Source organism: Thamnophis sirtalis, unplaced genomic scaffold (assembly GCF_051295495.1).
Source record: "Thamnophis sirtalis isolate CommonGarterSnake01/CBP01778 unplaced genomic scaffold, rThaSir2_p1.2 scaffold_11, whole genome shotgun sequence".
Classification (NCBI taxonomy): Eukaryota; Metazoa; Chordata; class Lepidosauria; order Squamata; family Natricidae; genus Thamnophis; species Thamnophis sirtalis.
Window position 1 is genome coordinate 34,282,661 of NW_028261391.1, and position 20,378 is coordinate 34,303,038.

At 37.1% G+C, this 20,378-nt stretch overlaps 1 protein-coding gene across 1 annotated transcript in view; it reads right to left on the bottom strand.

The window, feature by feature from the left end:
* PXYLP1 (2-phosphoxylose phosphatase 1) overlaps positions 1 to 16,597 on the bottom strand; it is a 49,930-nt gene extending 33,333 nt beyond the window's left edge. The window contains exons 1-2 of the mRNA XM_087725495.1: positions 16,312 to 16,597; positions 2,131 to 2,257 (exon numbers count right to left, since the gene is read on the bottom strand). Of these exons, the coding sequence (XP_087581621.1) occupies positions 2,131 to 2,209 (79 nt within the window). The 5' untranslated portion in view covers positions 2,210 to 2,257; positions 16,312 to 16,597. The remainder of the gene's footprint in view (positions 1 to 2,130; positions 2,258 to 16,311) is intronic.
* Positions 16,598 to 20,378: the final 3,781 nt, after the last annotated feature.

Sequence of the window (20,378 nt, forward strand, 5' to 3'; positions counted from 1 at the left end):
ATAAAACAGTCTGAAAGAACACTTGAAAAATGTATGGGGCTATGCAGTTGGGGCTATACCAACTAACCAAGATGGTTTTTCAACAGCTGTCTTTTGGTATTAAGCCATTGAATTGAACAACTAACTTAGAGCCTAAAAAGCACCACCACCATCAGCCACCCTAAGCAGCCCTCCCATTGTATGTTGGAAACTTTCAACTGGTCACTTTTATGACTGGTTGCAGCATTCTGCAGTCATGTGACTACAATTTGACACCTTTTTTTGCTAGTTTCTGGCATTCAAATAAATGGATTCCCTTAATGATCACTTTTATTTAATGACCACCTTGTTCATTTAACAACCACAGCACTTCCAGTCATATGTATGCTTCAATTTATATCCATAACAACATTATTATATTTATTATATTTCTGGTTCCAATTGTAGTAGTAAGTTGAGGGCTACCTGCAAAATTCTAATAGCATATTCCACTATTATGCCATAGATTAGGGAAGTGGCAACCTACTCCCATAAAGGTTTGTGGTTTAAATTTCAATCTAGAACAGGCTTGTTAATGACAATGACTGATCAGCTGAAGGACGCTCCTGATTGGCTGAGCGTTTGACAGCCGGAGTGGAATAATGGAGCGTCCTTACTTCGGCACATTGGCGAAACCACAGACACAACAGTATTTGCTTGATATCTATCAAAATGCTATGATTTATTTACATTATAGAAATATAAACAAAAGTTCATTTTACCAATCATTTAGCATGAATAATTTTTAAACAACATCCCTTATCTCACAAATGTTTCTCATTAGTTGACATTAAAGCCAAAACTTCTGAAGGAAAGACACAACCTCAATAGAAAAAGCAAGCTTTCCGGGTACGACCTATTAAGATGCTGAACAGACTGAAAGAACTATAGCTACAATCAAATTTTAAGTACATAACTTTCTACCCGAACCTGGCATCAAGACCATATGTTTGTGTCAGAACCCTAGTTGTTTCCAGATGTATGAGAATGTTATGTTAGATAAAGGTTAAATAGTGTTATTATGTGACAAGATGATTGGCAGAAGTGTTGTGTAAACAGACTAAAAATAGTGGGGTGGCCAAGATTTGTTCCCTGTGAAAGTATGGATAGTTTTCAAGTCTTTTTATCTTTGCACTTATATTTAAGAGCTACATGACAGCATCAGTGACATCATCTATCAGCATGGGATCAAGTATCAGTAGTGTGCTGGTGATAGGTATATGTTTTTGCCTCAAGACCATCCAAGAGTTGCCATCAAGATATTTTCCCAGTGCCTCAAAGTTGTATAGGGAAGAGCAGATTTTGGCTATTGGTTCTATCAAAGTTGAGTGGCTATGAATTTGGGCTATTCATATGTAATGATCTTCCATTGCTAACTATGATGTGGTAACAGTCTGTGGAATGTAAAGACGATGACATTGAGATACCTGTTATCAAAGCATTGAGGAGAAAAACACTGCTTAAGCTCAAACAATGAAAAAGGAATTAGGTTATGTGCAAACACTGCAGATAGACACAGCTATACAAACACATTCACATTAGTGAGAGAAAAGGAATAGGTAAAACATGAAACAACGTCAGCCTTAAGAGATAGATTAGACCAAGAAATCAACTGTACATCAAGATTAAAATATTGATTACGATTGGATTTTGTAACAGAACCTTGCAAATCTAATTATGCTAATCTCTTTCCTTTTTTAAAATTATGTTCATGTGTTTGAGAATTAGTCTGATGCTCATGTTATAATTATTCAAAAATTTTAATATGATAAAACTAATAGTTAATTTGCATTTGTTTTTCAAATCTATTCATATGAAATAAACAAAATATTTTGCAGAAAGTAAGGGGGGAAAGAATTATCTTTCCTCATTTGTCATTACACATCAAACAGATCAATCATTTTCAGCCCGCACAGTCATAATTAATATCAGTTTCTTTGAAATATGTTCAAAATTATGTCATCTGTGTCATTTAAAAAGCAGAAAACGAGTCCTCATGTTGTACACACAATCATTCTGACATTTTGATTTTACTTCCTACACATACATTAAAATTCAATAAAAAGAACATGGTATTTACAGATCTTAGCTATGATATAAAATTATACTTACAGAATTGGAGGCTAAGGCTCAAAAAGGCTAATAAGGCAGCTAAAGCCAACAGAAACAGAAAACGATTTCGGAAAAACATTATTCTTCTTTCCACTACTTCTTCATGGTTTTACCTCCAGCATACTCCCTGCAAACATAAATATAAAATATTAATTTAAAATAGTTCTAATATAATAGTCATACTTATGAAAAATATATAAAAATCTTAAGAATTCTTCAGGAAACTTCCCTACATGTTGCTATGTTTTATAATTTTCTTAATAATATTTGCAAGGTATCTTTGTTACCTGGAATGTTACGCTTCATTATTAATAAATGCTTTATTAAAGCATATTAAAATGTAAAGCATTATTAAAAATTAAAATTTAATAAAGGTGACATTAGCATGGTATTCATGCTTCCTTTTGAAGTAGAGGAAACTGAGTTTTCTTTTCAATCAAAGACATTTCTTTTTTACTTGCAAAAACTACCTTAAATCATAAAATAAACAATAGGGGTTATATTCTAGACCAGGGGGTGTTAAACTCAAGGCCTGGGGGCAGAATCCGGCTCGTAGGGTGCCTAGATCTGATTCGGAGAGCCACTCCGGAAACAGCCCATTTTCACTGGTAGAGCTCTCGAGCCACCACAGGCACCCCTGACACAAGTGACATATAGCTGGTCACTCCCACCCTGCCTCCTGAGGTCAAACACAATGCTGATGTGATGAATGAAATCGAGTTTGACGCCCCTGTTCTAGACGAACTTGAAACACTTGCAAGTATAAAGATACAAACTTAACTGGGAAAGGAGGTGATGTAACCCCAGGGGTGGGTTTCAACCGGTTCGCGGCGGTCCCCGCAAACCGGTTGGTCGGCGAACCCGGAAGTAAGTAACTTCCGGGAACGGCAAAGGGCCCACCCACCCGCCCGCACTCCTTACCGGTCTTTGAAGGCTTCTGCGCTTCCACGCAGGTGCATGGCACATACAGCCCCTGCGCGATTCTCCGCAAGCAGCTGGATGGCACATACAGCGCCTGCGTGAGTCTCCGCGAGCAGCTGGAGCATCGCGCAGGGGCTAAGACGCATGCGTGAACTGTGCGCGTGCACAAGGACGCCGCCGGCCCCATTCCAACCGAACTGATTGGAACGGGATTAGCAACCCACCCCTGTATAACCCATACATTTGCCACCATATTGGCAAATACCAAGTATTTATTACTTTCTCACACATCATATATATAGAATGTATGCATCATTTGTTTCTGTACCCTATATAATGTCTTATCCTTCATGAATAAATGCTTTTCGCTTTCTCTGAAGTACTGGTGATATGTGTTGTGAGGCTGGGGGAAGCGGTGAAAAAGCCACTTTGCAAAAGTAAACTCAAGAACTGATTTTTTTAATCAGTTCCACACTAAACTCTGCTGCCTAAATTTTAAAGACAACACAATGAGAACTGCAGGAAGGAACTGAACAATAAAAATGTTATGCATAATGGTTATCATAATGGTACATTTAAAGTGACAATAAACATTTTATTCTATTCTATTTGTATAAATATTTGCAAATATACGTATTTAACTATTGAGTTCTTTCAACATTTTTCCAAATCATTCTAACTACATGAACCTGAACATTAACAACCATACAATGAGTGCAAAACATACATTTTTGTTAAAACAGATAGGTGAAACTTTATTTAAGTCTGTTATAAGGAAGTTTTCCAGAAGAGAAAAACCTACAAAAACAGATTATGTAATTATCCAAATGTACAAATTTAAAGAAGATAATATTACTAGAGAAATTCAATTATGTGATTGAACAGTTTACACAAATGATTTTCAACTTGATACCTTCTAATATATGTTAGCTGGATAATACAGAATTTTAAATGCAATACATGCTGACAGCAACAATTTGGAAAACACTAAATTATAAAAAGAAGAGTGGTTATTTTTTCAAGCATATTGTGGGGGAAGATGAGGAAATATGAAGAATATTATATATTCAATATATGAAGAATGCAAGTCTATGATCTTTAGAAAAATATATCAAGATGCATCAATGCTCATCATCCCTCATCACTTGTAATTAAAAGCTTCCTCTATCCCAACCTAGTAATTGTAAACTAGAGGTATAAAAAGGAACTCACAAGGATGGCAGGCACTTCTTCAAGTGAACTGGTCTCATGAAGCTAAGTGGGTGGCCCTAACAAAGGTTGTCTTTTGCTACTTACACATATACGTGTATGCACAAACTCCTCTTCAGCTGCTACAAGAAAACTAAACACACATGTAAAAACACTTCTTCCCTCACACACAGAATCAGAAATGCTTTCTCAAGCACAATATGGCTCCTTTAATACTTCATCCATTTTACAAAGTTGCTACTTTTAACACTTTTTAATTGAAACAACAGCCTAGATCCATGATGGCGAACCTGTGGCACGCGGAGACATTTGTCAGGGCATGAAAGGTATTGCCCTGTCAGCTGGCCAGTGCGCATGTGTGCGCTGGCTAGCTGACTTCGGCCTTCTTTTGAAGCCATTTTTCTTCACTGAAGCCTCCAAAGTGCAAAAAAACGGCCCTACAGGCAAATCGGAAATTCAGGAACGGACTTCCGGTTTGCTTGTAGGACCATTTTTCTCCCTTCGGAGCCATCAAGAGGCTTCCCTGAAGGCTCCGAAGGGTGAAAAACAGCCCTATGGGGAATCCAAAAGTTCGGTAATGGTGACTTCCAGTTTGTCCGTAGGGTCGCATTTTACCTCCGAAGCCTTCAAGGACCTTCATGAAGCCTCCTGAAGGCGAAAAATGAACCTAAGGATAAACCGGAAGTCACCATTCATGAACGTCCAGATTCCCCAGAGGGCTGTTATTTTCCCTCCGGAAGGGGTTTGCCAGGCGGCTGCTCGTGAGCGTGGTTACCTCATGGCTGCTGTGTTACGCTGCTGCACCCCTGAGGATGTGCCTGGCTGTTTGGGAGCCCGCTCGCAAGAGAGCAGCCACCCAGCAACCCCAAAACAATAAGCCTTCCCCTGATAATAACGCCCAAGCCATATTTTGGTGGTCAAGAGGAAATAAGAAAATAAGACTCTGTCTTATTTTTGGAGAAACATGGTATGTTCTCCTAGACTGAAGTACACAGGCGTGGAAAATTACTATGCTAATTAACAACTCCCACTTTCAATCATGTAAAAACAGTATTTGACATTTCCAAAGAGCCCATTCATTGTACAACCTCTTTATAATATCAACTGCTGGTCTCGAACAAAAGTTAAACACATTATTACAGTGAATCATTGCAATAACTTTAATTAGTTCCAAAATAATCATTTTTTCAGTCTACCTTCTGAAATAATTATACTTATCAGGGATGAGAGCTCAAAATGTGTTTCCAGGATTATTGGAGTGTAAAAAGATGATGCTAGTGCACTACTATGTACTGAAACTCTTTTGGAAAGTACACACAATTGTTTTATATACATAGTACCTAAAAAAATATTTTAAAAACTTTAGGAAGGATTCAGACAGCTCCTGAATTCTCCACCCTCATGACAGGCAAGTATGATAAACAATGTACAGTAATCTTTTGCTGACACAGTAGGACTGTTTTATTTCATAAGCTTATATAGTGGGGTAGGAAAGAAAAGTGAAATATGACCAGATAACATTTTTTTCCAGGATGCTCTCATATATACTAGTCTGATTACTAAAGGGGAAAATGTAGAAGTAATACAAAAAAAGTTATCACAGTCCAAGCATGAATATGAAGACTAATTCAAATATTTGATTCGTAAAATGTGCATTATTGTTAGTATGAAGCGACACGATATGTAAAATTGTAGCCCCATTGCCAGTCTAGATGCCAGCAGAATCTGAATTTGATGAGACATCTTGTTTCAAGCATGGACTTTAGCACATATCCTCTCCTCCCCTTTTTAAAGAGAGAAAAACAGATATGTTTCTTTAAAGCTCCAAAGCAAAATTCTGGAGAAAGGGTGCGAAAGCTTGCTGGTACCTGACCTGGTAAAGCAAGTGGGAGTACTGTTGTGACTCAGCAGAAGTTTGCTGTGAGTTGAGTCGGGATGCAAGATTAACAACGCAGCCCAAGCTCATTAGTGGCGTCTTCTGGTGATAAAAGGACGGATGGTGCCATGCCCTGGCTGCAGGAGTCAATGTTCATCATTCATCAGTCGTGGTTTGTATGTGAGAGACACTTGGAGAAGTGATTTGCTTTCTGTAACCCTGATTCAAGGAGACACTTGGAGAAGTGAATTGTTTTGTAAGAGTTTTGTTTTGCATTCTGTTATCTTCTTGCCAGAGACTTTATTTATGTTTATTTTTGGGCTCGCAGCCAGTCTGAGCCGAGGACTGATAAAGTTCTTTCCTTTTAAGTTTGTCTGCCTGTCGTCTGTTAACAAGCGAAGAAGGGGGGACAGAACAGAGTACTATCAAGAAACTAGGGGAGTCCAGGGAAAAGAAGCAGAGGACTTTAATTTGGGATTTAGGCTACCTCTAAAATTTAAATGGCATAGTGGTTAGAAAACAGTATTGCAGGCTAATTCTGCCAGAGCCAGTAGTTCAATCCTATTCAGCTCAAGGTTGACTTAGCCTTCCATCCTTCCAAGGGCCCACATATGCTGACATTGTAAACTGCTCAGAGAGTGCTATAAAGCACTACGAAGAAGTATATAAGTCTAAGTGTTATTGCTATTTTATTGCTACGTTACATACATTTTTATTTTTTTTAATCTCCGTGTGCAGCATTATTCTTAGTCTGATTTTTCTGCACATGTATGGCATTCTATGAGAGTTCACTTTTCTCTTTTGGGGGAACTGATATATAACTTAAAAAGTTCTATTCCTCCCAAGCTCCTAATTATAACAAAGTATCATCATTTTGTGGTCTGCACATATTTTATAAATTAGGCTTCATATACATTTTGAGTTTATTAAAGTTTTATTTTATATACACTTTGATTAACAAAGTGGATGTAAGGACTGAAATGCCCTGTCACATATATTTACACTATAAGAACAGGAACTGCATTATAGAAATTATTTTTTCCATGTTTTATGCTTGATTTTCCAGAAAGGCAATATATGATGTAGAATTCCTTTCTCTAAACTAAGATTAGTGGAGAATGCTAGAGGAATTATTCATCAACATATGTGGTTGCAGCAATAACTGCTGGAGGCAAGCTTAGTTTTTAGACCCAGTTTAGCTTCTGGAAAAGGATATATGAAATAAATAGAATTAACTCTTAAATATTAATATGCCATAATGATTTATCCTATATGAAATCAGCATACTAATTGTTATTGCTTTTAAAGGATATCCTTTTGGTTCAATGCATTTATTGTAACTGTTCCCCAGAGTATCATTGACTATTCCAGAAATGCAGTATATCCATTCCACTACCACCCATATAATTTTATTTTAATCGTCACATTTAGAAAGACAATTAATATACTAAAGGCATCATACTTGCAATTGCCAACAGAACACATAAATGTTATACATAGGTGACTGTAGATATATGAATCAAGTCAAGTATAGGATCATTATAATTTCTGTATTCATATAGAAGAAAATATTAATGACTATAGATGAAGGAAATAAAATGAGAGTCAGTTTGGTCCAGTAAATAAGGTACTGAATTAGAAGTGGGAAAGTCCTTGTTCTAGTCCCAAAAAAGACAACTGCAGGATTTGGGGCCAATTGCCCAGATGCAATGGCACACTATTTCTGAAAATGTTACGTAGAAAAACTGCATGATCCTTGTAGTTGCCAGGAGTGTGACTTGCAAGCAAAAAATGAAAGATTTTTTTTCTAGTTAGACATTAACAATTTAATTTTTTTTCCTACTGCAATTTAACTTTGTGCTCCATGTCATCATTTTGGTTCTATGCCAATATTACCTACTCATCTTAAAATACATTTTAAGACACCTGTAGTCAGAAATGTATTTTATTCCAGTTGTTTCTATTATTGCATGCTATCATAGGAGGATTCTTATAAATATAATTCATTGTTCTAGCTGGGGGAACTCGGGTGGAAGGAAAAGGACTGAGGCTAGCCAGTTCTCTCAATGCTCAGAGTTTATTGCTAACAGGTTGCCAACACGGTACTTCGCTAAGTGCTCATCTCAGCGAACGGTAACAGCTGAAACCCTGCTTGACAGCTTTTTATATATGCCGGCTGTCAAGCAGGTAACCAATCAGAACCAAGTAAGGCACCCCCCTAGTCGAACCAGGGAGCTGCCATACACAATACCCCTTCACAAATACCCCTTCACACTTAAGACAGCGCATGCGTAATCAGCCAAATATGCTGGGTGGCTTCGGACCAGCCCAGATATTCTTGATATGCTGGCGGCTTTTAAAGATGCAGGTGGGCTCATCCGAGCTTCTGGATTACTTGGCTGTGTTGACACTTCTGCTGGCTGGGCCCTCTTCAGACTTGGACTCTTTGCCGCTGGAGGCACTTGTGGAATACCCAGTAAGTCCCCTGGCTGGTCACTTTCTTCTGTGGCTGGGGTTTCGATGGCTCGCGGTTGGTCTCTTCAGGGCTCCTGGTTGGCTGATTTCGTACTGACATCTGCCGTGATCTGGTTAATATGTCTCCTCCAGACCCTGCCATCCTCTAAAACTATTTCATAGTAGCAGGGTCCTGTGATTCCCATGACTTTCCCTGGTAGCCATAAGGGGTGACCTGCATTATTTCTAGCCTATACCCAATCATCTAGGCCAAACCCTTTAGACTGCCTACAGGACCCAGGCGGCTTTTCAGGGGCATACTCGGGATATAAAAGGTCCAGGGTAGTTCTAATTCTCCGGGCATGGGGTGGCATGCTGCCAGAGGAGGTATTTGTATATTTTCTACTGCCAGTATGCCCCTTCCAACCTTCCCAGGGCTTCCTTAGTGGTGAGAACAGCTCGATCGACCATCCATTGGCCACAGAGTTGAATGGGGCCACAAACGCATGGCGGATTCCTAATTCCGCTAGAAAATCAGCAAACTGAGTGGCCCTTAGCTGTGGCCCAGATACCAATTATCAGATACCAATACATCCAGTATCCCATGTGTTGCGGATAATCACCTAAGGGCTGCTATTTGTAGATGACATTGACACTTCGACTCATTTAGAGAACGCATCGACTGCCACTAGGAAAGTTTGACCTTTATAAGGGCCAGCAAAATCTAGGTGAATCCTAGACCATGGTGCTTTCAGCACATCCCAGCCTTGAACCGGAGCCCTTGGGTGAGTGGTCTTGATGATTGGCAGGCTGGCAACTGGCTACCCAGCAGGCAATATCACTGTCCATTTTGGACCACCAGGTGTAACTATGGCCCAAAGCTTCATACGCATCACGCCCGGGTGCCCCTCATGTAGGATAGCCAGCACAGAGTGACCTAACAGTTCTGGGATTACCACCCTGCTTCCCCATAACAAACGCCCCTTTTGTGAAGACAATTTGTTTTGGCGGAGTAAACAGGGGTGGAACTCTGAGTTCAGTTCCCCCACTGGCCACCCATTTTCCTTTCTCATACTATTATTTGTATTTGCATTTCTCATTGTTAGTCACAATGTCCCAGAAATAAATCCCCTGTAGATTCAAAACCTTATAAAATACCTTGTTATGCACCAGGCACCTTCAATCTCATCCCTCTGACCCCCAAAACACACCTTCTATGTAGCAGTCCCCACCTTCTGGAATTAGGTTCATTCTGAGATCCAGATAATGCCCATTCTACCATTGTTTAGAACAGCTGTGGAGATATTTTCATCCTTCAGTGTGAGATATGTTAGACCTCTCACTTCATTGTGCTTGCAGTTTTTAAAAAAATACAGTTTCTTCTTTGTTGAAAGCTCATGAGAGTCATTAAACATGTACTTATTTATCATCATGTTATTATGGTTATTATCATTATCTCTTTTTATGTAATAGAAATAGTAAAATACCCAGTTGCAAAAGGACAAAAAGCTTTTTTTCTGCAGATAAAAATTCAAAAGCTATGATACAAAGGGCTAAAATAACAAAAATGAAGCAACCTAGAGAACATTCTTTGGACCATATTATACTTTTCCATAGTACATTTTCTATCGTTTTGGAATCGAACTTTCATGGATCTTTGAAATTTAGTCTAATGCAAATTGTATTTCCAATTTTGAGAAAAGTTTCGATACACAACAAATAGAAGAAATTTTCTTATGGTGAAAACATGTAAAATGTGTGGTCTTTTAATATAGCTGAAGAGTAGCCATATTTCTTTTAATGACAAAGCAACATAAGGATTCTATAATAGCTTGAAAATAGTATTTAGTAACCAGATTCTTTAAATACCTAGCTTTAAATCTTTCTGTTAAAGTGTTTCTGTTTTTTGTCAGCTGCCAATACAGTGAAGTAACTTGTTCAAGCTGGCCTTCCCATCTTACATCTGAAATTCAGAATCCTGAATTCCTCCTACATTCAAATATAAGCATGTCATAAATCTCTTGAAAAGCTGCTTTTAAAATCTAGTGTAACATATTTTCAATCTTCATTTCCAAAGCCTCTTTTGTGATTTCCTTTCATCTTCATTTTATAAGCTACTGATTAAGATCCATTGTTTCATTTACACTATGGGGAGCTGCTTTATTAGGGGAAAAGTTGGACGATAACAGAGAAAAGTTGGGAGTTGGCCATTTCATCTAATAAAATAAAAAATATTTGCAGGTTTTGCCTAGAAAAAATAATGTAGTTTATGTAATTCATCTTCATTTTAAATCCTGAAGACGTCACAGGTATAAAATTTAAGGGATTTTGTTGTTATGTCAATAATAAAAGGACTTAAATAAGATTAAAAATGAGAACGTTATTTGTTTTTTCTGCTACTTTGATAAAACATAATAAACATATTATCCAGGAAATGAGAAAATAATTAGGTGGTTCCTTTTCCATGCTTTGAAAAACTATTTTATCTTTTAATGATTAAAAGGACAAAACCATTATGTCATTCTAAGGTGTAACTCTAGGGGAGGGGGAAATCCTCCAAATAGGTTACTAACATAATCTACTATGAATCACTGTTGAACAAAAATAATGTATAGGAATGTCAATAATTTTATATCACACAACAGAAATTTAAAGAGTTCTATATGCATTATGTGAACCACTTAAAGGCTTAAAAATTGCCCAAACTAAAGGAGAATACCTAAACAAATTAATCTAAGAGGAAAGGAATGGAATAGAACGTTTGATAGACATCAAGCAAAAACTGATAAATAAGAAAAGAATTGTGCCCATTATAATTGTAGTAAAACAATTTGTCAATCTATGTTTGATTTAGAACCTTATACTCATAAAATCTTCATCAAAGGAGCAGTCTGTGAAAAAATAATGTACAATACATGTTCAATTTACCATTGCAGCTGTTAATATCACTCAACATATATCTGGGATAGAATGTTCCTTCCTTTTTTCTTTGTCACGCTGCCAAGACAAACACAATCTTAGGAAACATCAGGTATTAATCAAGGTTCCAGTTTGTGCTCTTCGGGTGAAACTGGTAAGAACTAAGTAATTCAAAGTAAAGCTTTCAAGTTATTCTCAATTCCTGGTAAATTTATGGGCACATCCACATAATTTGCTTGGCAACAATACAGAAGAGATTTACCATGGCTTTCTACCATTTTCTTTCAAATTCAGCCTGTGGATTCCTAGTGGTTTCCCATTTAAGAAACAACCAACCTTAACACAGATTGCCTTACAAGTTGTGATGGAACATGTACAAGGAGGAGAGGGGAAATTCTGGCAAGAGCACCAAGGTTATTCAGACAGTATACAATCCAGAGAAAAGACCAGATTAAGAAATTGAGCAATCTGGATTAAGGAGGCAGGAAGCGGTTAGAAAGTTATATCTTTACTGTGACAAGATTCTATCCACTAGGTATAAGCAAATAAAGAATCCAATCATTTGGATTGCACCATGTTGTCTTTGGACCTAGGCATGACACAAGCCCCACTGCATAGAATTCTCCTTCTTGAAATAGTAAATACAATTATAATATAAGGGCTAATATGGAAATTAATCAAGCAGCAAGATCAAAAAATATTTTATTTACAAAGGGAAAGCCAAATGAAGAAATACAAATATAAATCTGGTTCTTGGTTTACTATCCAATGCCTTTAAGATTTATTGAAATTCATTTCCTATTAGTCCCAGCTATCATGATTGAAGGAAAGAAATTGTGTAAGTGGTAGTTAACATCTAGATGACACTGTATTTTGCATCGTAAGATGTCAAATAACTTGATGCTGATTTAAGAAATTCAGATTTAATAAAGGAACAGCATTTAAGTGTTATATGAAATTAGTGCTGAACACACACACATTTTAAATTACTAAAATGTTATGATTATCTGAATGATAATCTCAAATAAATGAAACAATTATGTTTAGATTTTGTGAAAGGAATTACCACAGTTAACTTGCTATTGCAATGCATTTCTAAGATATGCTTTGTAAATCATTTTAAGCATATATTCACAAGTATGCTCAACAACGTCAAAGGCCTAATAACTACACATAATTATACATACTGTATATCTCCTTGAGAGCATTAGGACACTTCCAGGAGAATCTTCTAGCATTAATTGTTCAAAAAACATTGGAAAGAAATTCTGTATTTCCTTCATGAGGAAACATGAAAAGATATAAATGGAGAACATTGCCTGAAACTGATACTGATATTTATGAATAAAGAATAAAGAAGAGTGACTGAAAAATAATAGTACCATATTTTTCGGACTATAAGACACTCTGGAGTGTAAGATGCACATTAGCTTCAGAGGAGGAAAACAAGAAAAAAAAATCTGCCTCTGTCTCTACCATCAATTCGCGGTAGCCCATTTGCCGCTGCCACCATGGCCTGTTCGCCACCGCCACCACGGCCTATTTGCACACAGCCTGTTTGCAACCACCTGTTCACCACCACCACCCATTCGCTGCCGTCACAGCCCATTCGCTACTGGCCTTTCACTATAGCCAGCTGCAGTGGCAATCCCTGTCATCTAGAGCAGCTGATCTGTGCCACACCAATCCCCTTCCCCCAGCTGCAATATTCACTCTATAAGACGCACAGACATTTCCACCCTTTTTTGGGTTGGAGAACTGCATCTTAGAATCTGAAAAATATGGTATTAAGTGATTTTCTTGGGTAAATGTGATTTATTACAGAATTCACAGTTTTAGTATCACAATGAATAAATGTAAATGAATAGGAAAACACATTAGTCCAGAGATGCGGGCTGGATGCATCACTCACAGGCCATACCCATCCAGCTCCGCAAAGGCAAAAAACATTGTGATATGTCACATGACACAATCACATTTTCCACCTGTACATTATTCTCTATTTAAAAAGAGAATATATGAAATATGTTATCCTGTAGTGGCTTCTACATACTTACCTACTTTGTAAGTATTATAATGTATATATAAAGTAATTATAATGATTTAGACTTGGCTTGCTATCCAGTAAAACCTACTCACTTTTTACCCTAATCCTCCTTTCAAAGTTATTGAATGAGACATTAAGAATAGAGACATTCATCAAGTCTATTGTAGACATGAATTTGTAGACATGAAGCAGAACAAGAAAGGAAATTAGATGATAGTATGGTCTGAATTATTTCAAATTACAGCACCACAATGATATCATATTTTAAAAAATGTTTCCAGGGCTCATTAAAAAAGAAAAACAGCACATTTTGTTGTTCCTGTTCTGAGATGGAAACTGTATGAATGCTTTGAATGTTATGCCATACAGCTTCTTTTATATAGAGCCCAAATCATCAAGACGAATGTTAAATCCGAACAGATATAGTCTAGAGTCTAGACCATTCCCTGCAGTAGAAAATAACCAATCCATAATCCCATCATTCTTGTTCAGCATAAATATATATAATAGTTCTTAGACGCACTGCCTGACAGAAAGTGTTACTCATATATTCAGCACAATAATTTTTATCAATTGCAATGCTGTTTACTTTCATTATTACATCCACTTAGTTCATTGATTTCTTCTAAGACCAATAAAGGTTTTGAAACATGAAGCAAAGCTAAAAGCAGGAGCCATACAGTCTCTTTTCTAAAGAGCAGTATAACCTGAACTATGTCACTCAACTTTTAAGTACTTCCAAAAGCCATTTTGGACTTTTGCACCAAGTCCACAGATATATGAAAGGTGTCACTGGTAATGGATTGTAATTGTAAGGGCTGAAACTTGAAATCAAAGAGCCTAGGAAGAGAATGCCATGATCAAAATACTGTACACGTGCCTACTTTAAATCTCTAGATCTGATAAAAAAATATAATTTAATTCCCAGCTCTTACAGTAAATGTAAATCTTATTTCCTAATTTTAGATTCTTATCTAGCCTAGTTTTATCCTAGTCTTAACACAGCTGCTACCAACTGCATGGACTTCTAGAAAGTTTATACTTTTGACTTTAGTGAAACTTAGTCACTGATTAAGGAGATCTTTGTATGATTCAAAATAACAAAAGCTTTATAATATCTTGGAGTAGCAACTTCTAGAAAATCCATCTATCCATCCATCCATCCATCCATTTCTTTGTTGATAAGAAAATGAAAGGGTGATTTATGTTCTCATTTTTATACATTATTTTTCTATTTTATCTATCAATCCTATATTTCAGGTATTAATGAAGGTTGTTTTGAATAATTTGATATTTAAAAAAAACAGTTTTCTCTGTGGCAGTGAAAAAAATTGCTCCTGGAATCAAAGCAAGCCCTCTTCTTATTAAGTTTTAGGAAAAACCTAAAAGTTTGGGAGCAGCTTAAAATTTTGCCACAATCTTTAATATTGTTATGTATTAATAATATTCAAACACACTGTTTCAGTTTTCTTGTTTTACATCTCTTTTTTTATGAGTGATATCTTTACTATCCTTTACAAGCTGTCCAGAACCATTCAGAGTGGGTGACATACATATTTTCTATATATTCTCTATATATTTAAATAAACACAATTTTATATAGAAACAATTTATGTGTGATAGATGGCAATAGAAATTATATTCTGAAACTTCGGAACCCAGAACACCAACCACCTAGAAGAGTCAACTGAGGCATGAAAACACAACTAGGCTATGGAAAAAGCATCCTTATCATGAAAGTTACTCATCCCAGTTAAAACAAGAATCCTTCTGATACTATCAATAATAAAGTATTCATTAAAACATAAATATAAAAATAAACTACAATGCTATACCTTACAGCTTAAATGGTTTCTCTAAAAGAGACAAAGTCTTCTGCAGAGTCCTGATGGGACTGAATAAATATTTGCTCCCTATCTGATTGCATAATATCCCTTGGCAAATAATCTCATATACTACTGTACATCAGGAAATGCACAATAACCTGGACATGATACAGCTGCAGGGCATAGCAATTAAATACTAATTTGATTATTTTAGATTCAATTGGGTTACCTATACCCAACTTGAATGTAAGTTACATTTCTTGATTACTTTTTACTACAATTGTAGTAAAATGTGAACATATTTCATGGTGGCTTTTATAGCATGGTAAGGCAATATGGGATATGCAGAGGGTAGCAGACAAAGAGGTGTTCAGTGCAGGCGACGGTAAAGTCCACCCGCAGTGATCCGATAGTCTACGAAGTCTCATCAGAAGTGCGAAAGGATGCGCTTTTCTTGGGGGGTTTTCTCCACCCAATCAGTAGTACCTGTGGAAGGAGATCCTAACCGGGTAAGAGATGAAGATGAGCTAGGTGGGAGAGACGGATCTGCAGAAAAGAAACTGAGGCGGTTTGGATGGTGCACGAGAGGGCATGCCAGGGGCTCTTAGTCAGAAAACGAACGCGATCGGAAGCAAAGGAACGCGTAGCCGCAGCTTGGCACGGCAGACAGAAACCAGCTGCCTCCGGAGGCGTGGGAAAGAAGGACGGGACTGCCGCCACGCTGGAGCCCAAACAGAGTGGCTGCCTTTGCGCTCAGCTGGGACGGAATTGGCCAAGCTGCCCTGCTTCGTGGCTGCGGTGGGACGGGCGATGGGAAAAGCCGTCGATGAAACGTCTCGCCGAGGCAGGGGATGGCGGGCACCGGCTGTTCTCATTCCAAGCAGCCGAAAGGACCTCGGCTTTCTGCTTAAGCTTCGGCTCCTACCTACCTCTTATAGGTGCCTTCCCTGCTCAAGGCTAGGATCCCGCGCCGCTCGGCCAGCGCCGCCGTTTCCACCAGGCAGCTGCTCGTTCCCGCCCTCCCTTCCCGGCTCGTGGTTTTCGGCTTTCTGTTCCGCCGCCGCGGCGCGAGCATTAACTTGAGCCAGCCTCGTTGACTCGCACGGCGAGCTTCGCTTCTTCCTCCCTTCCATTGGTCGTTTCCCAAAGTCCTCGACAGCGCCCCCTAGGCTTCATCCACGCCCGTGGCAAAGAATGACGTATTCCCCCGCGATTCCCTTTCTCTTGATTTTGTCGGAGATTCCCCGCGCGGACGAAAGGGGAGGCGTGTTACGCCTAGATTGGTCCGCACGGGGCCTTGTCTGCTAAGGCTAAAGTTCCTGCCTTACGACTCGTCATTGCTGAGGACGCTGGCGTTTTTTTTTAAATTGAATATTTTTGCATACAGTACTTTCATCTTTGACTCAGGCCGCCCTGCGCTGAAGAAGTGGGCGGAGAAAGAAAGATGAAAACGTGGACAAAAATTGGATGACAAAAACCTGGCGCTAAACGGTTCAAATTTTATTAAGATTGTCAAAATACAAAATACAAAAATGCAAACAGACATGAAAATAATGGGAAAATAGGGGACGAAAAGGAAGAGGAAAAGGTGTGGAGAAAAGGGGAAAGGAAAAATAAAAGCACTTTTGGTGCAATAAAATAAAGTAATAGTAATAACATACAACCTCAACTTTTTACTTTCACATATAAAAGCCATTTCTACCTATAACAACAGACCTATCCAGTCAGCAAAACCCAAAACCAAAGCTTCGTTTTCATTTAAGTATAATCTTTATTGTCATTGTACTTAAATACAAAGGAATTTCAAGCACAATGTCCAAAAGAGTTGCCAAGTAAAAACAAAATTAATTGTATTTTTTTCCTTAAAGCAATCAATTTCACCATCTCTGATAAATTCCAACTTTTGCAGACATTGTGGGAATCGAGTATCCTTCCATTTTTGTGCATGGAGTATTCTTGCTGCTATCAGAATATATAACATCAAAAGTTCTTTTTCCCCCAAGTTCTTTATCCACTAAGCCCAAAAGGAAAATTTCAGCTTTTACCTTTATATTCACTTTAAGAATCTTCTTTATTAAGAGTGACTACTTTGGTTTATATAAATGGTAAAATGTTTCTTCCTTACATTAACATTTCCAACATTCATTTTAAGGTAGGACATAAAGTGAGATTTGGACAAAAGAGTGAGATGAACAGTATAGGGTTTCCTGCCTAGGCAGGGGGTTGGACAGTAGGACCACCAGGGTCCCTTCCAACTCTACTATTGTATTGCATTGTAAAGTAAAATACATTTTCTGAGTCTTGTAGAAAAACAGAAAGCTTAAACCCACACCTTCAGTCAACCACATATTCTTTGCCGGAAACTTAGAACAGCTTCTTTGCAAGTTGTCTGCAACCTCAATCTACAAAGGGGATGTTTATCCGCTTCTCTGCAAAGTAACAGCAGCCTAAATTAAATGACCAATTAACACTGGAATAGCATATTTCCGTGTTTTGCTGTTTTTGAGAAACTTATAAGAGAGTGCTTCTTCACAAGAGGATGTTCAAATGGCTGTCTCAGTGCCTATCTTGCACTGAAGCTTGGTACAATAAATAATTTCCTGCAACATCTAGAAGTCTTTATACATTCTTAACCATTTATCCAGTGTTAGGTAACAATGATACGTCAAATTATTTAAAAATTCTTATAAATTATAATTTAATTTACATTTAAAATATTTTGTCCACGTGTTTTCTTGTTCAAGCATTATATCAAAAATTATTTGCCCACTGAATTATATATTGCTTCACATACTGATTTTCCAAGTTCAATTTTAATAACAATTTATAAACCTTAGAGATAATAAGTTCATTTTACCACACAATAGTTTCCAGTTCATTTTTTTTTACAAAATCAAATCCATAGCTTTTTTAAAATCTAACTTAAACCTTTCTTTCAATTGTAAATATGTAAACCAATGACAAACACATCCTTCTAATTCCCTCTTTTGGATAGGGTCACCATAATTTTAAAAAATATTTGACTATAAACCCACTAATCTAGCCTTGTCACCATTTCTATTTTTTTTTTAAAGCTTCCGGGGATGACGCCCAAAGAACATCTTTGCAAAGAAAAGTACATTACATTTATTCCAAACTCTATTTATTCCAAAGTCTTAGAATGGCATGTCTAACAAAGTGGTTGGTTGAAATCAATATTTACTTTAATCTTATTATATTATAAATAGGGATGCCATTCAACTCTTAATTAATGGCCCTCCTGCTCAAGTAATATCTTATTTTGGAGAGTCACCCATTCTTTGTTTTAGCCAGGCGAAACAACAAGTATCAAAGTACAATTTCAAATCTTGTAAACCCAAACCTCCTCTTTCCTTAGCATATTGCAATAATTTGTATCTAATTCTTGTTTTTTCCATTGCCATATAAACTTAGAGATGTTCGTTTGCCATTGTTTAAATGGAATATAAGTTATAAGTAATGGTAAAGCTTCAAATAGGAATAGCATCTTTGATAAAGCATTCATCTTAATTAGAGCTTTTACCTAATAAAGATAGTTGCAATTTATCGCATCTTAATAGATCTTTGTTTTTTCCATTGTAAACATTTTATTAAGTTATAAGATAACATACAAAAGTAAATAGGAAAGCAGTGGGGGGAAGAGAAGTGAGAGAAAGGTGGGGAAAAGAAAAAAAGTGCTGACTTACTATGTCCTCTATTGCAGTAGAATAAGACATCAACATCAAACCAAAACTTTTTGCTTTTTCATAATATTATAAACTAGCCATTTCTATAAGCAGAGGTGGTATTCAGCAGGTTCTCACCAGTTCTGGAGAACTGGTAGCAGAAATGTTAAGTAGTTCAGAGAACCAGTAAATACCACCTCTGACTGGCCCTGCACCCCATCTATTCTCTGCCTCCCGAGTCCCAGCTGATGGGAAGAGAATGGGGATTTTACGTATCCTTTCTCTGACATGTCCACCAAGCCACACCCACAGAACTGGTAGTAAATATTTTTTGAACCCCACCACTGTCTATAAGCATCTATCAATCTGATCGATAAAACCCAAAATCAGAGTTTCATTTTTGTTTAACCTCAAGCACAAGTTCAGAAGCGGTCTTCATGTGGAAACAAAAGTACTTATATTCTTTTCTTTAATAAAAATAGTCAATTTAGTCATTTCTACCAATTCCAGCAGCTTCTGCAACCATTCATCCATAGTGGGAATCGAAGCTTAATAGACGTTAATATCACTCCAAAGAGGCACAAAATTATTTTGAAATAGTTTAGAATTTGTATTTGTCAGTGTAACTCCCACTATTTTACCTTTTTCTCCTTTTTAAAACCTGACTTTTTTGCCAATATTTCATGATTCTGAGAGGTCGTATTCTTAACAAGAAACATCATTTTTGTTTATTTATTTAAAACTTGCTAAAGCTCCATACTCATTTTCTTTCTTCATGAAATATTCTATGCTGGTTTTGGGGCATCCTTGCCTCATGCATTTTTGTATTTCACATAGTTTAGTTAATTCTCCATTAATACTAATCTTTGCTTGCTTGTAACATGTAGAACACTTTAACCTTTTGAATAAATTTTACCCCCAAAGCCTTGTCTTCCAGAACTTTGAACATAAAAATCCAATTTAAGTTATCAAATGCCTTCTCTGCATCCAAAAATATTAAAGCTGCTTGTTTCTCATTGTAAATATTCAATAATTCTCAGAACAGTCCTTATATTGTCTCAACTGTCTTTTTGGCAAAAAGCCAGATTGAACTTCATGAATATATGATTATAAAACTTTCTTCAATCTTTGTCCCAAAATTGCAACAAAAGGTTTGTAGCCATTATTTAATAATGAAATTATAGTTTTTCAGGACATCTTGACTCTCTTTTAGTAATAAAGCAATATTGGCTTCTTTCCAAGTTTGAGGCATCTTTGTTCCCTATAATACTCCATTCATTATATCTTTTATTGTTGATCGTCCTAACATTTAT